At 31.5% G+C, this 13808-nt stretch overlaps 1 protein-coding gene across 2 annotated transcripts; it reads left to right on the forward strand.

Annotated features, from left to right (window-relative positions):
• Positions 1-711: 711 nt before the first annotated feature.
• Positions 712-5695, forward strand: LOC111386751 (transcription factor MYBS3-like). 2 transcript variants are annotated; one of them, XM_023011215.1, is made up of 3 exons: positions 712-1243; positions 4402-4610; positions 4985-5695. In XM_023011215.1, the coding sequence occupies exons 1-3, from the start codon at positions 940-942 to the stop codon at positions 5486-5488; spliced, it is 1017 nt and encodes a 338-aa protein (XP_022866983.1). In that variant the 5' UTR covers positions 712-939; the 3' UTR covers positions 5489-5695. The 2 variants fall into 2 exon arrangements, with proteins under 2 accessions (XP_022866983.1, XP_022866981.1); XM_023011213.1 differs by lacking the exon at positions 712-1243 and adding an exon at positions 2338-2868.
• Positions 5696-13808: the final 8113 nt, after the last annotated feature.

Raw genomic sequence — 13808 nt, forward strand, 5'->3', positions numbered from 1 at the left:
GAATTGTTTTGAATTTTACGACCATATTTTGGTAGAAATCGCTTAAACCCATGAATTATATACAACAATTGATATAGTTTTAACGTTTAGAAAAATAAAAAATTCAAAATAAATTTTTCATAGAGTTGCAAAATATCTACACTGAGGTTGAGTCCGAGCCTCCTTCTTCTAATTTCAATATTGAGATCTTCATTGAGTTGTAGAAACTTGAAGGTGCGTTTTTCATTTTTGTATTGCTTATATAATCAAAATTTTGAAAGTTCTTCTGGTTTTTGAGGTTCTCGAATTGAAATAAGGGAGCCCGACCCCATTTTGAGGAAAATAATGAGTTTTTGAAGGGTGTATAGATGGAAAATGTGTGGTTAAAAAGTAAGGAAAATTTTTAGATTTATGTATAATATTCTTTTAAGTAATTTTTTGTTTTGAACAAATAAATTTTTTTTTTTATGATACTGATTAAAATCCAAATTTTAACTACACATTTCATCAATTTTTATCAAAATCTAATTTTAATCTATATCAGACAGGGGCTTAAGTAGAATTCATTTACTTCCATTGAAATTGCAATAAAATCTAAATTTTCTTTATTTCTTATTTGAGAAAAAAATCAATTTTTAAAAAATTAGTTGTTTACTTATAAGTGAAATTTTTAAGTTTAGCCAAACATGAAGTTTTCTCCTTGACCTACATTTATGCACACACCTGACTCAGATATTATTGTGCGCTAACAGTTTCAGCCCATTTTCCTCTCACAATATCTATATCTATATCTGTGTCCACACGGTAGTAGCTTCCTTTGAACCACAAACAAACCGAAACATCAAGAGCAATTCCCATATTTCCGATAATGTAAAAACACCCCATTAAGATCCGATCCATTTTGAATTCAATCCAATTTTCTGCCATTAATTAAGTTAAATTTGTGGGTGTTTTGCAATAATGACAAGGAGGTGCTCGCATTGCAGTCATAACGGGCACAATTCTCGGACGTGCCCGAATCGAGGGGTGAAGCTTTTTGGGGTCCGATTGACGGATGGGTCGATCCGGAAGAGTGCAAGTATGGGTAACTTGACCCATTATATGGGTGGTGGTGGGAGTGGAAGTGGGACCCCCTTAAACGGCGTTGCTCATGATTCCCCGGCCGACACGCCCGACCACCCCTCATCTGGTTCCGGGGCCGCTGATGGATATGCCTCGGAAGACTTTGTTGCTGGGTCGTCTTCCAGCCGCGAGAGGAAGAAAGGTTTAGAGTTTTAATATATTTTTTAATTCTTTTCTTTTTGTGTATGCTTGCGTTTGACTACAGAATTTATTTTTTATTATTATTATTTTTTTTTTTGGGGGATATGTGTGTGTATTTCTAAAAGCAATAAAGACCTCTTCAAAGAAAAGTTCTTTTCAGAGACATTGCTTCCACCTTTAAGATGCTAGTAAAGATGATTTAGCACGTGTTCGAGAATTTTATTTTTTAAAATTTTACTTTTTAGCAATAATTATCACCGACTACAAAGTTGTAAGGAGGGCTAAGTAACGTTGTGACACTTACCTGGCCAAAGAGTACTTATCTTCGTTATTCATTATATTCTGAATAATTATTTCATTATGATAAGTGAATTGTTTTGAATTTTACGACCATATTTTGGTAGAATATCGCTTAAACCCATGAATTATATACAACAATTGATATAGTTTTAACGTTTAGAAAAATAAAAAATTCAAAATAAATTTTTCATAGAGTTGCAAAATATCTACACTGAGGTTGAGTCCGAGCCTCCTTCTTCTTCGACCTTCTTCTAATTTCAATATTGAGATCTTCATTGAGTTGTAGAAACTTGAAGGTGCGTTTTTCATTTTTGTATTGCTTATATAATCAAAATTTTGAAAGTTCTTCTGGTTTTTGAAGTTCTCGAATTGAAATAAGGGAGCCCGACCCCATTTTGAGGAAAATAATGAGTTTTTGAAGGGTGTATAGATGGAAAATGTGTGGTTAAAAAGTAAGGAAAATTTTTAGATTTATGTATAATATTCTTTTAAGTAATTTTTTGTTTTGAACAAATAAATTTTTTTTTTTATGATACTGATTAAAATCCAAATTTTAACTACACATTTCATCAATTTTTATCAAAATCTAATTTTAATCTATATCAGACAGGGGCTTAAGTAGAATTCATTTACTTCCATTGAAATTGCAATAAAATCTAAATTTTCTTTATTTCTTATTTGAGAAAAAAATCAATTTTTAAAAAATTAGTTGTTTACTTATAAGTGAAATTTTTAAGTTTAGCCAAACATGAAGTTTTCTCCTTGACCTACATTTATGCACACACCTGACTCAGATATTATTGTGCGCTAACAGTTTCAGCCCATTTTCCTCTCACAATATCTATATCTATATCTGTGTCCACACGGTAGTAGCTTCCTTTGAACCACAAACAAACCGAAACATCAAGAGCAATTCCCATATTTCCGATAATGTAAAAACACCCCATAAAGATCCGATCCATTTTGAATTCAATCCAATTTTCTGCCATTAATTAAGTTAAATTTGTGGGTGTTTTGCAATAATGACAAGGAGGTGCTCGCATTGCAGTCATAACGGGCACAATTCTCGGACGTGCCCGAATCGAGGGGTGAAGCTTTTTGGGGTCCGATTGACGGATGGGTCGATCCGGAAGAGTGCAAGTATGGGTAACTTGACCCATTATATGGGTGGTGGTGGGAGTGGAAGTGGGACCCCCTTAAACGGCGTTGCTCATGATTCCCCGGCCGACACGCCCGACCACCCCTCATCTGGTTCCGGGGCCGCTGATGGATATGCCTCGGAAGACTTTGTTGCTGGGTCGTCTTCCAGCCGCGAGAGGAAGAAAGGTTTAGAATTTTAATATATTTTTTAATTCTTTTCTTTTTGTGTATGCTTGCGTTTGACTACAGAATTTATTTTTTATTATTATTATTTTTTTTTTTGGGGGATATGTGTGTGTATTTCTACGTGATTTGTAATATATTTGATGAAGTTTGGATCTAAGGAATTTCGGTTCCAGTGGAAATTATGAGAATAAAATTTTCGCCCCAAGAAAAAAAAAAAAAAGTGCTCAGATTTGTGATTTTTCTGTTCCTCTCTTTCCCTGTGTGTCGGCTCACATATAGAAATTGCTGCGGCAAGTAATATGAATGCCTTTTCAATTATCTACATGCCTACAAAATGATGTGTGTGGGTGTGCGTATCTCTCTGTCTGCTCAAAGATGGTGTGTTTTGTTAATACACGTCTTTTAAAAAATTCGTTGGTATGTGTGAAGTGATTGGTTTTGTTGTTATTCTAGTGAAGAATTAATGCGAGAAAGTGGGATTTTATTTTTGTAAAATCCTGTTGATTTGACCTTCTTTTGAGTTAATCGCAGAGGGGAAGAAATCTTAGAAACAATAAAACAAATTGGGTTTTTATAAGCGTATAGACAAGAAGAAATGTAATGAAGATCATGCAGCTGTTATAATGGTTATATCTCTATTTGTGTTTTTCTAAATGATGGAGATCTATAAAAAGGAACCATTGCTTTCAAGGCCAAAATGCATAGAGGAACTCATCAGATAAAATGAGAAGCACATTCGAGTTCCTATGTATTGTTACTCCTTGTCATCAGGCAAATGCCCTTTTTTCTTTATGATTACTGGCGAAAACCAAAGGAGAAAACAGATCACTCCTTTGGTTGGTTTGCATCTTGTGACCTACAAATAGATTTAGTTCTCCATACTCTAAAGAGAAATTTAGTATTAACAGAGACTCGGTTGCAGTCACAATTTTTTTGAATTATTTGGCTGAAATTTCTGTTCTGTTTGGTTTATTGGAGTTTTTGTTATTACTAAGCAGCCATCTTTTCAAAGCAGTTAGCCATGTGATTCTTCTGTTGTATCCATTATTTTTATTACCTTAATAATTATTTTCTAGGTTTTTGTGAGTTGATAAGAACATAACTTGTGATCATCTCAATAACTGGTCATGTTTTTGGCCTTGTGTTTATGAAGACTTGAAATATCAAGAAAGCTCAGATGGCATGTTTGGTAAGGAGGATTGGATAGTACTTTATAGAAGGAAGAAAAAGAAGTATGTGTTGATTGTATTGAAATTTTACAACAGCTCTATAGTTTCCCTCGCCAAAAAAAAAAAAAATTCAGATTCATTAATCATGGTTGAAACTTCTGTTTATCAATTATTGTCACCAGTGAGGGTGCCAATGTTTCAATAGATTGCCTGATTCTGAGTGACCATCCTTCTGAATGTTGGTGGTGTATCTGTCATTATACACACTCTTAAGCTCTCTTCATGCACACTTCTTCTCAACGTTCCCGCATTATCTGTTACGTATTTTTTTTATGTTTGAAACGGTCATTTGTTTGATTTTCAGGTGTTCCATGGACTGAAGAAGAGCATAGGATGTTTCTGCTTGGTTTGCAAAAGCTTGGTAAAGGTGACTGGCGTGGAATTGCTCGTAATTATGTAATAACCAGAACACCTACTCAGGTGGCTAGCCATGCCCAAAAATACTTCATCAGGCAAAGTAATATATCCAGGAGAAGACGACGTTCCAGCCTCTTTGACATTGTGGCAGATGAAGTAAGCATTCCTTAATAAATTTTATGTATAAAAAGTGGACGATACCAATACATGGTAGGGAGGATGGAATAGTATTGGACCATATTAAGGAAGAATAATAAGCCAACATTTTGTTTGTTGTATATTATGTCCTGCGTCGGGTTTTTCCATATCCTTTTGTGTGTGTGTGAAGCTCGCTAAAGTGGTTTTGCTTAATGTGATATGCGATGTGAATGCTAGATGATTGGCATATTCCTATTGTTCAATGAAAATATTCTGGACTGAACTAAAATATGTTCTTGAGAAATTGCATTGAATATGACAATTAAATTGTGTATTTATGTGATCCGTTTGGAGGATTAACTTGATTCTATTTTCTTGTGATAATTTTACAGGCAGCAGACGATCCCGTGGTAGCAAGAGACTTTTTCACTGTAGATCATCCTCAGGCCGAGACACAAAGCAGCACCGCATTTCCTCCTCTTCCTGTGGACGAAGAATGTGAATCAATGGAATCTGCAAACTCCAACGAGGGCGAGACCATGCTTCCTAAACCTGAGGGCGCCCAGTACCCATTCCCTGCTGTATATCCTACTTACGTTGCTCCTTTCTTTCCATTTTCCATCCCATTCTGGCCAGGGTACAATCCGGAGCCTGTTAAAGAAGAAACCCATGAAGTGCTCAAGCCAACAGCTGTCCATTCGAAGGATCCAATTAACGTTGACGAGCTTGTTGGCATGTCAAAACTAAGCTTAGGGGAATCCATTGGTGATTCAGGGCCGTCGTCTCTCTCTCTAAAACTTGTCGAAGGCTCTAGTAGGCCATCTGCTTTCCATGCTAACCCGGGGTCTGGCGGTTCAGGTATAAGCTCTAGCCACAGCCCAATTCGGGCCGTGTAGAAAATATAAAATGGTAATGATGATGTAGGTTCACTCCGTGCCCTTGAACTCTGGACTCCATTTGTTAATACTTAATAGAAGACAATAGCGTTTAGGATGGCTTGGGTAAGTTGTTTTATCTATGAGGTTTTAATAAGTTTATGTTGGGGAATGATTTACTTATCATAATTACATCAAATCCTATATAATTTGAAACCTTCTTAACAATTGCAAAAGCTTTGGTAGCTTTATTTTATTTTTATTTTTTTCATAAAAATTGACTTTTATAATTTTTTTTTTGTTCTCGTATCATTTTTCCTTGATAAATATATCATCATTTACATAATTTTTTAAGAATTGATGATGTGTCAAAAAGAGAGTTGGGGATTTTTTATTTTTATTTTTTAATTTGGTTGATGAAATTTTGACACAATCAAATCTCGTCACATCATCTGTTGGTAAACAATTATGTAAGTGATATACATATACGGGAGGGAGGGAGATGCCATTTGGAAAATTCTCTTTACACTCATCTTGATTGCTGGGATGGTATCGGCAACTCTATAACAAACTTTTCAAATCTCCAACCGGTTTAAATAAACCTAATTTTGAAGATTAATAAAAGGACATGAAAACCATCAACTACAATTGGATACTTCCTTTGAAGTTTCTTCTTTAATGTTATGTTATGCTTATTTACAAACAAATAAAGCTTAAATGAAGTTTATATGTAAAATGAATCAAGCCCGTGTTAGGTGTAGATTAAAATTAGATTCTCAGTATATTTTATAAAAGTTGATGTAATGTATAATTGAAAAGTCGGGTGTCTTATGAAATATTTGATTAAAATTAATTGTTGATTTTGATTTAAAATTTTAGTTCAAACCAAACGGGGTCTAAATAAGGTTTGTGAAGAACCACTTAAGAAACAATACAAAAGTTCATTATATAAAACTTGTTTAAAAAAAAAAAAAAAAAAAACTCCATCCTCATGAAGTGTGCAAGAGAGAAAAACATGTATTTATACAAAGGTACTTTTTTTTTTATATATAATTTAATACGAGAATCACGTTGTTCTAAAAGTTCAGGATGATTAGTGTTTAAAAACTTATTCGTTCTTTTAAACATAATAAATTATGATGAATTGAGCAAAATTCTACTTGATTAAGTGTAATTATGTTCATTTCTTGGAAATTGATTCAACTAGTGCGGAAAACGGTGAGTTTGAACTATTTGGAGTTGGTTTGGAGCAACCAAAAACTAATTGAATGGCACGGGAGTGCTAAGAAGTAAAAAGAAAGCTATCATAGGAAAATTACAAGTTTCGCTTGGTGAAATTCTTTCTTTCTGGAAAGTTTGAAAATTAAATTTTCCACATTTTTGGAACTTGAGATTGACTAATTTTGAATGACTGAAGTTTCGGGGACCAATTTGGAAGATTTTAGAAAGTTCGCCATCAATGATGAAAAATGACCAAAGGCAAACTAAAAAGTTGACTGAGGATCAATTTGAATGATTTTGGAAGAAAAATGATAAAACCTTGCAATCGCTGGGTTTGAATCTAATGATAGCAAGCAAGGTAATAACATGAAGGGAGAAGTTATTCGTACACCATGATATACAGCATAGTATATAGCCCCTCTTACATGTTGAGGGGGCTCACATTAATATTAAATTTGTGGGTCTCCTCATTGTGAGGGGACTGTAAAAGTGTACAGCACTACTTATACAGCCCCAAGTGCTGTACCTAACATGAAACAACCATGTGATCACATTCTTATGCGAGACATAATCATATTTTCTCGTACATTTTATTTAGGCTTCTGTTTGGAATGATGATTGGACATGAATTGTACTCTACTTTAGGACTATAACCAGAAATTTTTATCTTTCAAGCGAAGAGAGGCATTGATTCACAAACACGTATTTGCATAGAAATTCAATGCCTTTACTCGAATTTTGGAAGAGGAAGCATTGAATACAAGAAGATTATTCAAGAATTATTAAAAGATTCAAGATTTATTTTCTGCTTTCTTCCTATAATTGAAATTCGGGCGTTGTATTGTTATTTCAAATCGTATTTTTGTAACTTTACGATACTCGGTTAATGGTCTAGGCACTAGGATGAAAATGAATCTTATATTTTGAAGTTTTAATGTCTAGAAATGATTGTGCTTTTCCATTTGGAAATTATTCATAACTAAGAGTTGTATCCCCTATTTTGAAGTGTTGCACCACAATCTGCACTGTTTCATGGAAAATGACAACTCTTTCATGTCCTATAAATGAATGACCAAGTCCAAAGATTATAAAATTGAGATCTCCTCTTTGCATAAATGATCCAATTTCGGGTCACGAAATTTCCCTTCTAAAGCTCTACAACTTTTACTCTTTAATTCGAAATTCGATTTTGCAAATCTGAAGTGTCCTCGTCAATTCCTTTGGGATGATGGAAATTCCTTCTATTTTGTATGCAATTGCTTGAAAACTTTCAATACTAGAGGAGCAAAATCATTTTAAGAAAAGATCGTAAATTCGATCAACTCAGATAATTGTTGAGATTACTTCACGAGATAATGTAGATTTGATTTTATTCAGGAAAAATTGCAGTCATGATACCAAAATCTTTCTGAGGCTTGACCCAAATCTTTTATTTGTGTCACTTACAATACCGAACATTCAACAAAACTCGTACCTGAAATCCAAATGGATGGTTTCTGTTAGTTTGACAATTATTCAATTAAATATTTGACTTTGACCATAATTTTGACTAATTTTAAAAGGATAAAATTGCTACTTTACCTTTTTTTATTAAAAAGATAATTATAATATATTAATAATTAAATAAAAAAGTCAAAAATCAAACGCAAAAACCACTACCCACGACCATCCACTTTTTCCTCCACTCCCTTACACCAAAACAACCAATGGTAGGGACAAACGCTATCACCACGACCCTACCCCCACGCCGACGTCATTGCTTCTTCCAACACCATTCCTTCCACCCACATACCATCCATTAACGAAATACACACTCTAAACTCGCACACAATTGAATCATTTTCTATCAAAATTCCTAACCCACAATATAAATATCACTCTTAATTTGTACAAGTAAATTAATTGAGAAAAAAGAAGCACTGGGCATTGGTTCTCTTCGGGTATTCTGCAATTTATTTGGCATCCAGTAGATGAATTCGGTGCTTGTAAGTTCACTATAACTCAATCTGGAATTGGTTATTGTGATTAAGTTATTGGGTTTGGTCCTGAGTCTATTAACGGGCAATTCATTAAAGCAACTGAAGCGTCATTTTTGGGTATAGCCTGTTGGGAAGTTCTACGTCAATTCTCTTTATTTATATTTACTTGCTGGATCTTTTGTTGTTCAAAAAAATATTAGCAAACAAAAAAACTAAAGAATATGACACGCAAATTAAACGGACCATCAAAACTTTTCACTATATAAAAAATTGTTATAATCATATAAAATTTCACTCACCAACCCAATCCTCCTAACCATCTAACGCTTTGATACCACTTGTTGGGAAGTTTTACACTAATTCCATTTATTTCTATTTACCCGTATGATCTTTTGTTGTTCAGAAGAATATTAGCAAACAAGAAAAATAAAGAATATAACGCACAAATTAAACGGACTGTCAAAACTTTTCACTATATGAATTTTTTTTACAATCATATAGAATTTCATTCACCAACCCAATCCCAAAGTATTACAAAGAAAAAAATAAACCCGAGTTTTACCAACTCTACTTTTCTACCCAATGTACGAAAAGTTTCAAGATACTAGGCTCACAATATTTTTCTTTCAGCTCATCTCTTTGGCTACACCTAAAATAATGAAATGCATCCACTATTTATAAGATCAATAATCAAGTAGAAGAGTTTAGTTTAAACTCAAACAAAACTCCTTTAACTCAACAAGAATTTCTTCATGCGCAAGATTCCAAAATCGGCTGTAAATTGGAGACCAAATTCTGCAAGGATTCTGCTCTCAATTTTAATTAGAAGTCTTCAATACAATAACTACCTTTTTCTTATCTGCAATAGAAGTCCTCCAACTTTTGACTTTTGAGGCAATTACCCAACATAGCCTAGAGTCTGTACCAGGTGGAAAAGATGGAGACGGATTTGGGGAAGAGGTAGAGACCTAAGCTATAATTTGTGGTAGATTTAGGTCCCTAAATGTGCCGATGATGTTGCACGATGGTTTCCAACTTCTTCTCCGAGTAAATTCCATTTTCTTTTTTCTCAGCTTTTTGGTCGAAGCTATGGCTTCACCGATTGCCAAGCTCGGGCATCTATCGATAGACAATAATTTCAAGGATGAGAAAGAATAAGTAGAAGAATTTGGCTATGCCTGGTTTTAAGGCGGCCTTGGGGATAAAGATTAAGGTAGTGGTGCCAGTGATCACAGCAAAAGGTGGTGGTGGCTTTGAAATTTGGTTTCGGAGAGTGGGGGTGGAGTGGAGGGAAGAAGAACCTTTTTATTTCTTTTTCTTTTTTTGATATTTTATTTACTTAATATAATTATTTTAGGTAGAATAATACAAAAATACATTTTTACCCCTTCTAAATTGGTCAAAAGAGGTCAAACTAAGGACAATTAACAGAAACCATCTATTTGGACCCCGGGTGCTAATTTTTTGAAAGATTTGTTACTGTGAGTGACACAAATGAAATGTTTGGATCAAGTATGCATAAAAGTGAAATGTTTGGTACCGTGACTACAATTTTCCCTTTTACTTGCGTGACAGTTTTATAGTGGATGTGGCTGATCTAACCGGGAGTTTGATTTTTCTTCAATTTTCGCTTTATAGAAAATTCAAATCCCCTCGAATTAATTTTTTGATTACTTAATTAAAATATTTTTATTTATTTATTTTTATCGGAATAGTGACAACGAGCAATCTTCACCATTAGCTTCCAACAAACATTAACTTGACGTAAAACTAAATTCATACCACATTTTACGTAACATCAACATCAGTCTAGGTGTTAATAAAATTCATTGATTCATTGTCTAATGATTAATTTATTGTCCAGTGACTTCATTAGACAATAAATTAGTGAGATCTACTGATATTTAAATTGAATAATGCTATTCATAATTAACGATAATCAGTTCATCTTATATGATAGCGTATTATTTGAAACACCAATGGGTGACAAACTAATAAAAACTTAGTGCCTTAAATAACAAACTGTCACATAGGATAAAACTGCTAAAACTCTCAACAATCATTAGAATTTAGAAAAAAAATGAAATCATTTAGGTCAAAGATATAAACATTTGTGAATAGAAAAGAATCCATATGCCTAACCATTGCTACTAAATCAAATATTACAATGAATTAGTTGTTGCAATTTCTAGGTTAATGTGGATTCAGTAAGAGACTTTAGCATATCTTGATGTAATTAAGGGATTATTTGACAAAACTTTTGATAAATGTTTAATAGATTTTAATAAAAGTTAATAAAATATATTGTTGAAAAATATATAAAAATCGAAAATCCCAATGAATGTGTGATTTAAGCTATCAAAAAACAAACACTGGAACTTCTAATTATTTTGTCAAATATAATTATTAAAAGTTACATTTGATCACAAGCAAAGGAGGATCATTGATGAATATGAAGTCGTCCTGATCCAATTTGGTGCATTGAATCAAATTTTTACAAGTAAACAAACCCGTAAGTCACATTAGATTTCCTCCAATAAAATATCATAATGTTGGTACAAACATTAATCTTTTCAATCTCCAAAAAGTTAACATAACTTAAACCCCTGTTTGGCTCCTACTAGCAGTAAGCACGTCTTATGTGCAAAATGAATGATATACGTAAAATGTTAAAAGAAAAAATTAAAATTGTTAAAGAACATACATATAAATAAAAGTTTTATGAAAATTACGTACGTAAAGTGAAAATATTGAATAAATTGAAATGTAATTATTTATTTATGCTAGACTATGGTTGGACTCCTATTTTCAACTATTATGACATCAATCAATTTTGTGGTATTGACAAACACGAAGAAAAATCAAATTTAAAGATGTACATTTGATTAAGTTTAAAATGTTTACGTATAAGTAAACTAAAGATGCGTAAATAATTTTCAAATTAAAAAAAATAAATACTCATTTTGCCTGTACCATAAATTTTTTTAACCTAAAAAATAAAAATAAAAAGTATATTATCTAAACATATTTAGAAACAAAGACTTACATATTAATCATGATTGCCATATTAATCCATAGCATCTATTTTATATTAGAAATCAAAGTTACATTCAAATAGATATCGAAGTGAAAAACCTTAAACAAAAGTTTTCCTTTTCATTTGAATGTGATTAATACAAATGGAGGAATAAAATTTTTTTATTTAAATATACCGAGATAAAAATCTTTTTCTTTTCTTTATATATTTATATATAATAAGTAGTATGATTACCATCAATTTTTATGCTTACATAAAAATGAACACGAAATAATAAATACTCAATACTATATTAATTATTTTTTAAAACGCATAATATTAATTTTTATTAATACTTAAAAAATTGAATTTAGTGAAAATGTGTAATTGAGATGCAAAACTTGTGTTTAGTGTGTGGATATAAATATGAGAAGTATGGGTAACTTCTAATTATTATGAGTAATTAGTAAGGTTTTTAATAGTGATGGATAATTTTTTCCATCATTGATTCTTTCTCTCCTAAATGTTTATCACATTTGAGAACTTTTTTCTTCTCAATTAATCATCCTTTGTATTTAAATAGTTATATTATCGACTATTAATTATTTAAACGTGAAATTTATAATTTTTGAATGAAAATATTGACGATGTTATATGAGGACAAAATGATAAATTGAACATTTCTCATCTATCTCCACATTTTATTTTATTTTATATTGTAATTATAATATAATTATATAAGAAGATGAACGTTGATTTTAAATGAAGCTTACATAAATAATAAATAATATAAGATATATACATGTACGTATATAATAGCATTATAATATATTAAAGGTGGCATTAATAATAGATTAATTAAAATTTAATTTCATGTGGTCTCCTTTTAAGTATGGAGTTCATTTTTCAAATTGGAGTATTCATAATTTTGGGTTAACTAAATTAAGTTTAATCACTTAAAATCAAAGCTCATCTACATATATAATCATATTAAAAATATTAAAAATATTATTTTATATGATAACTAATCTACTATTATATTAATGCAACCTTTAATATATTTTACTACATAATTATAATAAAATTACACCTATATATGTGAGCTTGAATTTTAAGTGGTAAACATAATTTAAACAATGTAAATTAAGTAATTAAACTTAATTTGATTAATGTAAAATTTTAAGTACTCCAATATAAAATAATAAGTATTACACTTAATGAATATTAAATGAAGTTAAATTATATTAAATAGTGCTATATTAAATATATAAGGGTAGAATTGACATATAGCTAAAAATATAAGAGATTTTTATTAGGAGCATTAATTCAATTTATTCATCATGAAATTGAAAAATGGATATTGTTTAAGGAACTCGAATGCTGGCCTTAAATAACCATTTAAAGAAATTAAAAAATATTTTTTAATTTAATTAATAGCATTACACTTAAATGGATATTAAATAGTACTATATTAAATATATAAATGTAGAATTGACATATAACTAAATATGTAAGGGAAATTTTGATATTCAAAACTTTCTCCTCAATCCACACTTTTATTATATTGTAGATTATGCCAAGAATATATTCTTTCATCTCTTATTTTCAACTACACAATCTTTTATAAAATAATATTACACGTACATCGAACAATTTTCCTTATTTTTCAACCACAATTGTAAGAAGTATAATGTTAAATCTCGCTTTAGGTGACAAAATATAAAAGCTTCTAAGATCCAGATGTTACTTTTGAATTCACTTGACTAATTTTATAAAAGAGCTTATTCTAATCTCCTTTTAAAAATTGCTCAAAAAAAAACCTATTTTAAAAATTAGTTTTCAAACATTAATTAACATAGTCATCGGATACGTTCCAATAGTCGACTTGAACAAATCATTGGGTCTTTTCAACCGATGGGTCAATAATTCAACCACTGAGCCATTGTTAGGCCGAATATTGCTGTGGACCAATTTGGTAACAATCGATATAGATTGAATCAGATCCGATTTCCACTCAACCTGCCCTATTTGGACAATTATGGACCGATTTGAGTGATTCTTGACCAGATCCTTAGATAATGGACCAATTGATGCCAATTGAATTGGATCACTGTTCGCTTCGTGG

This window comes from Olea europaea, unplaced genomic scaffold (genome assembly GCF_002742605.1).
Source record: "Olea europaea var. sylvestris unplaced genomic scaffold, O_europaea_v1 scaffold372, whole genome shotgun sequence".
Classification (NCBI taxonomy): domain Eukaryota; kingdom Viridiplantae; phylum Streptophyta; class Magnoliopsida; order Lamiales; family Oleaceae; genus Olea; species Olea europaea.

What these genes read in the sequence shown, in the direction of transcription:
- LOC111386751 (XM_023011215.1), top strand. Translation starts at nt 940, where the DNA reads ATGACAAGGAGGTGCTCGCATTGCAGTCATAACGGGCACAATTCTCGG. An exon ending in CAGCCGCGAGAGGAAGAAAG is followed by an intron (nt 1,244 to 4,401) that starts GTTTAGAGTTTT and finishes TTTGATTTTCAG; the next exon opens with GTGTTCCATGGACTGAAGAA. An exon ending in TTGACATTGTGGCAGATGAA is followed by an intron (nt 4,611 to 4,984) that starts GTAAGCATTCCT and finishes ATAATTTTACAG; the next exon opens with GCAGCAGACGATCCCGTGGT.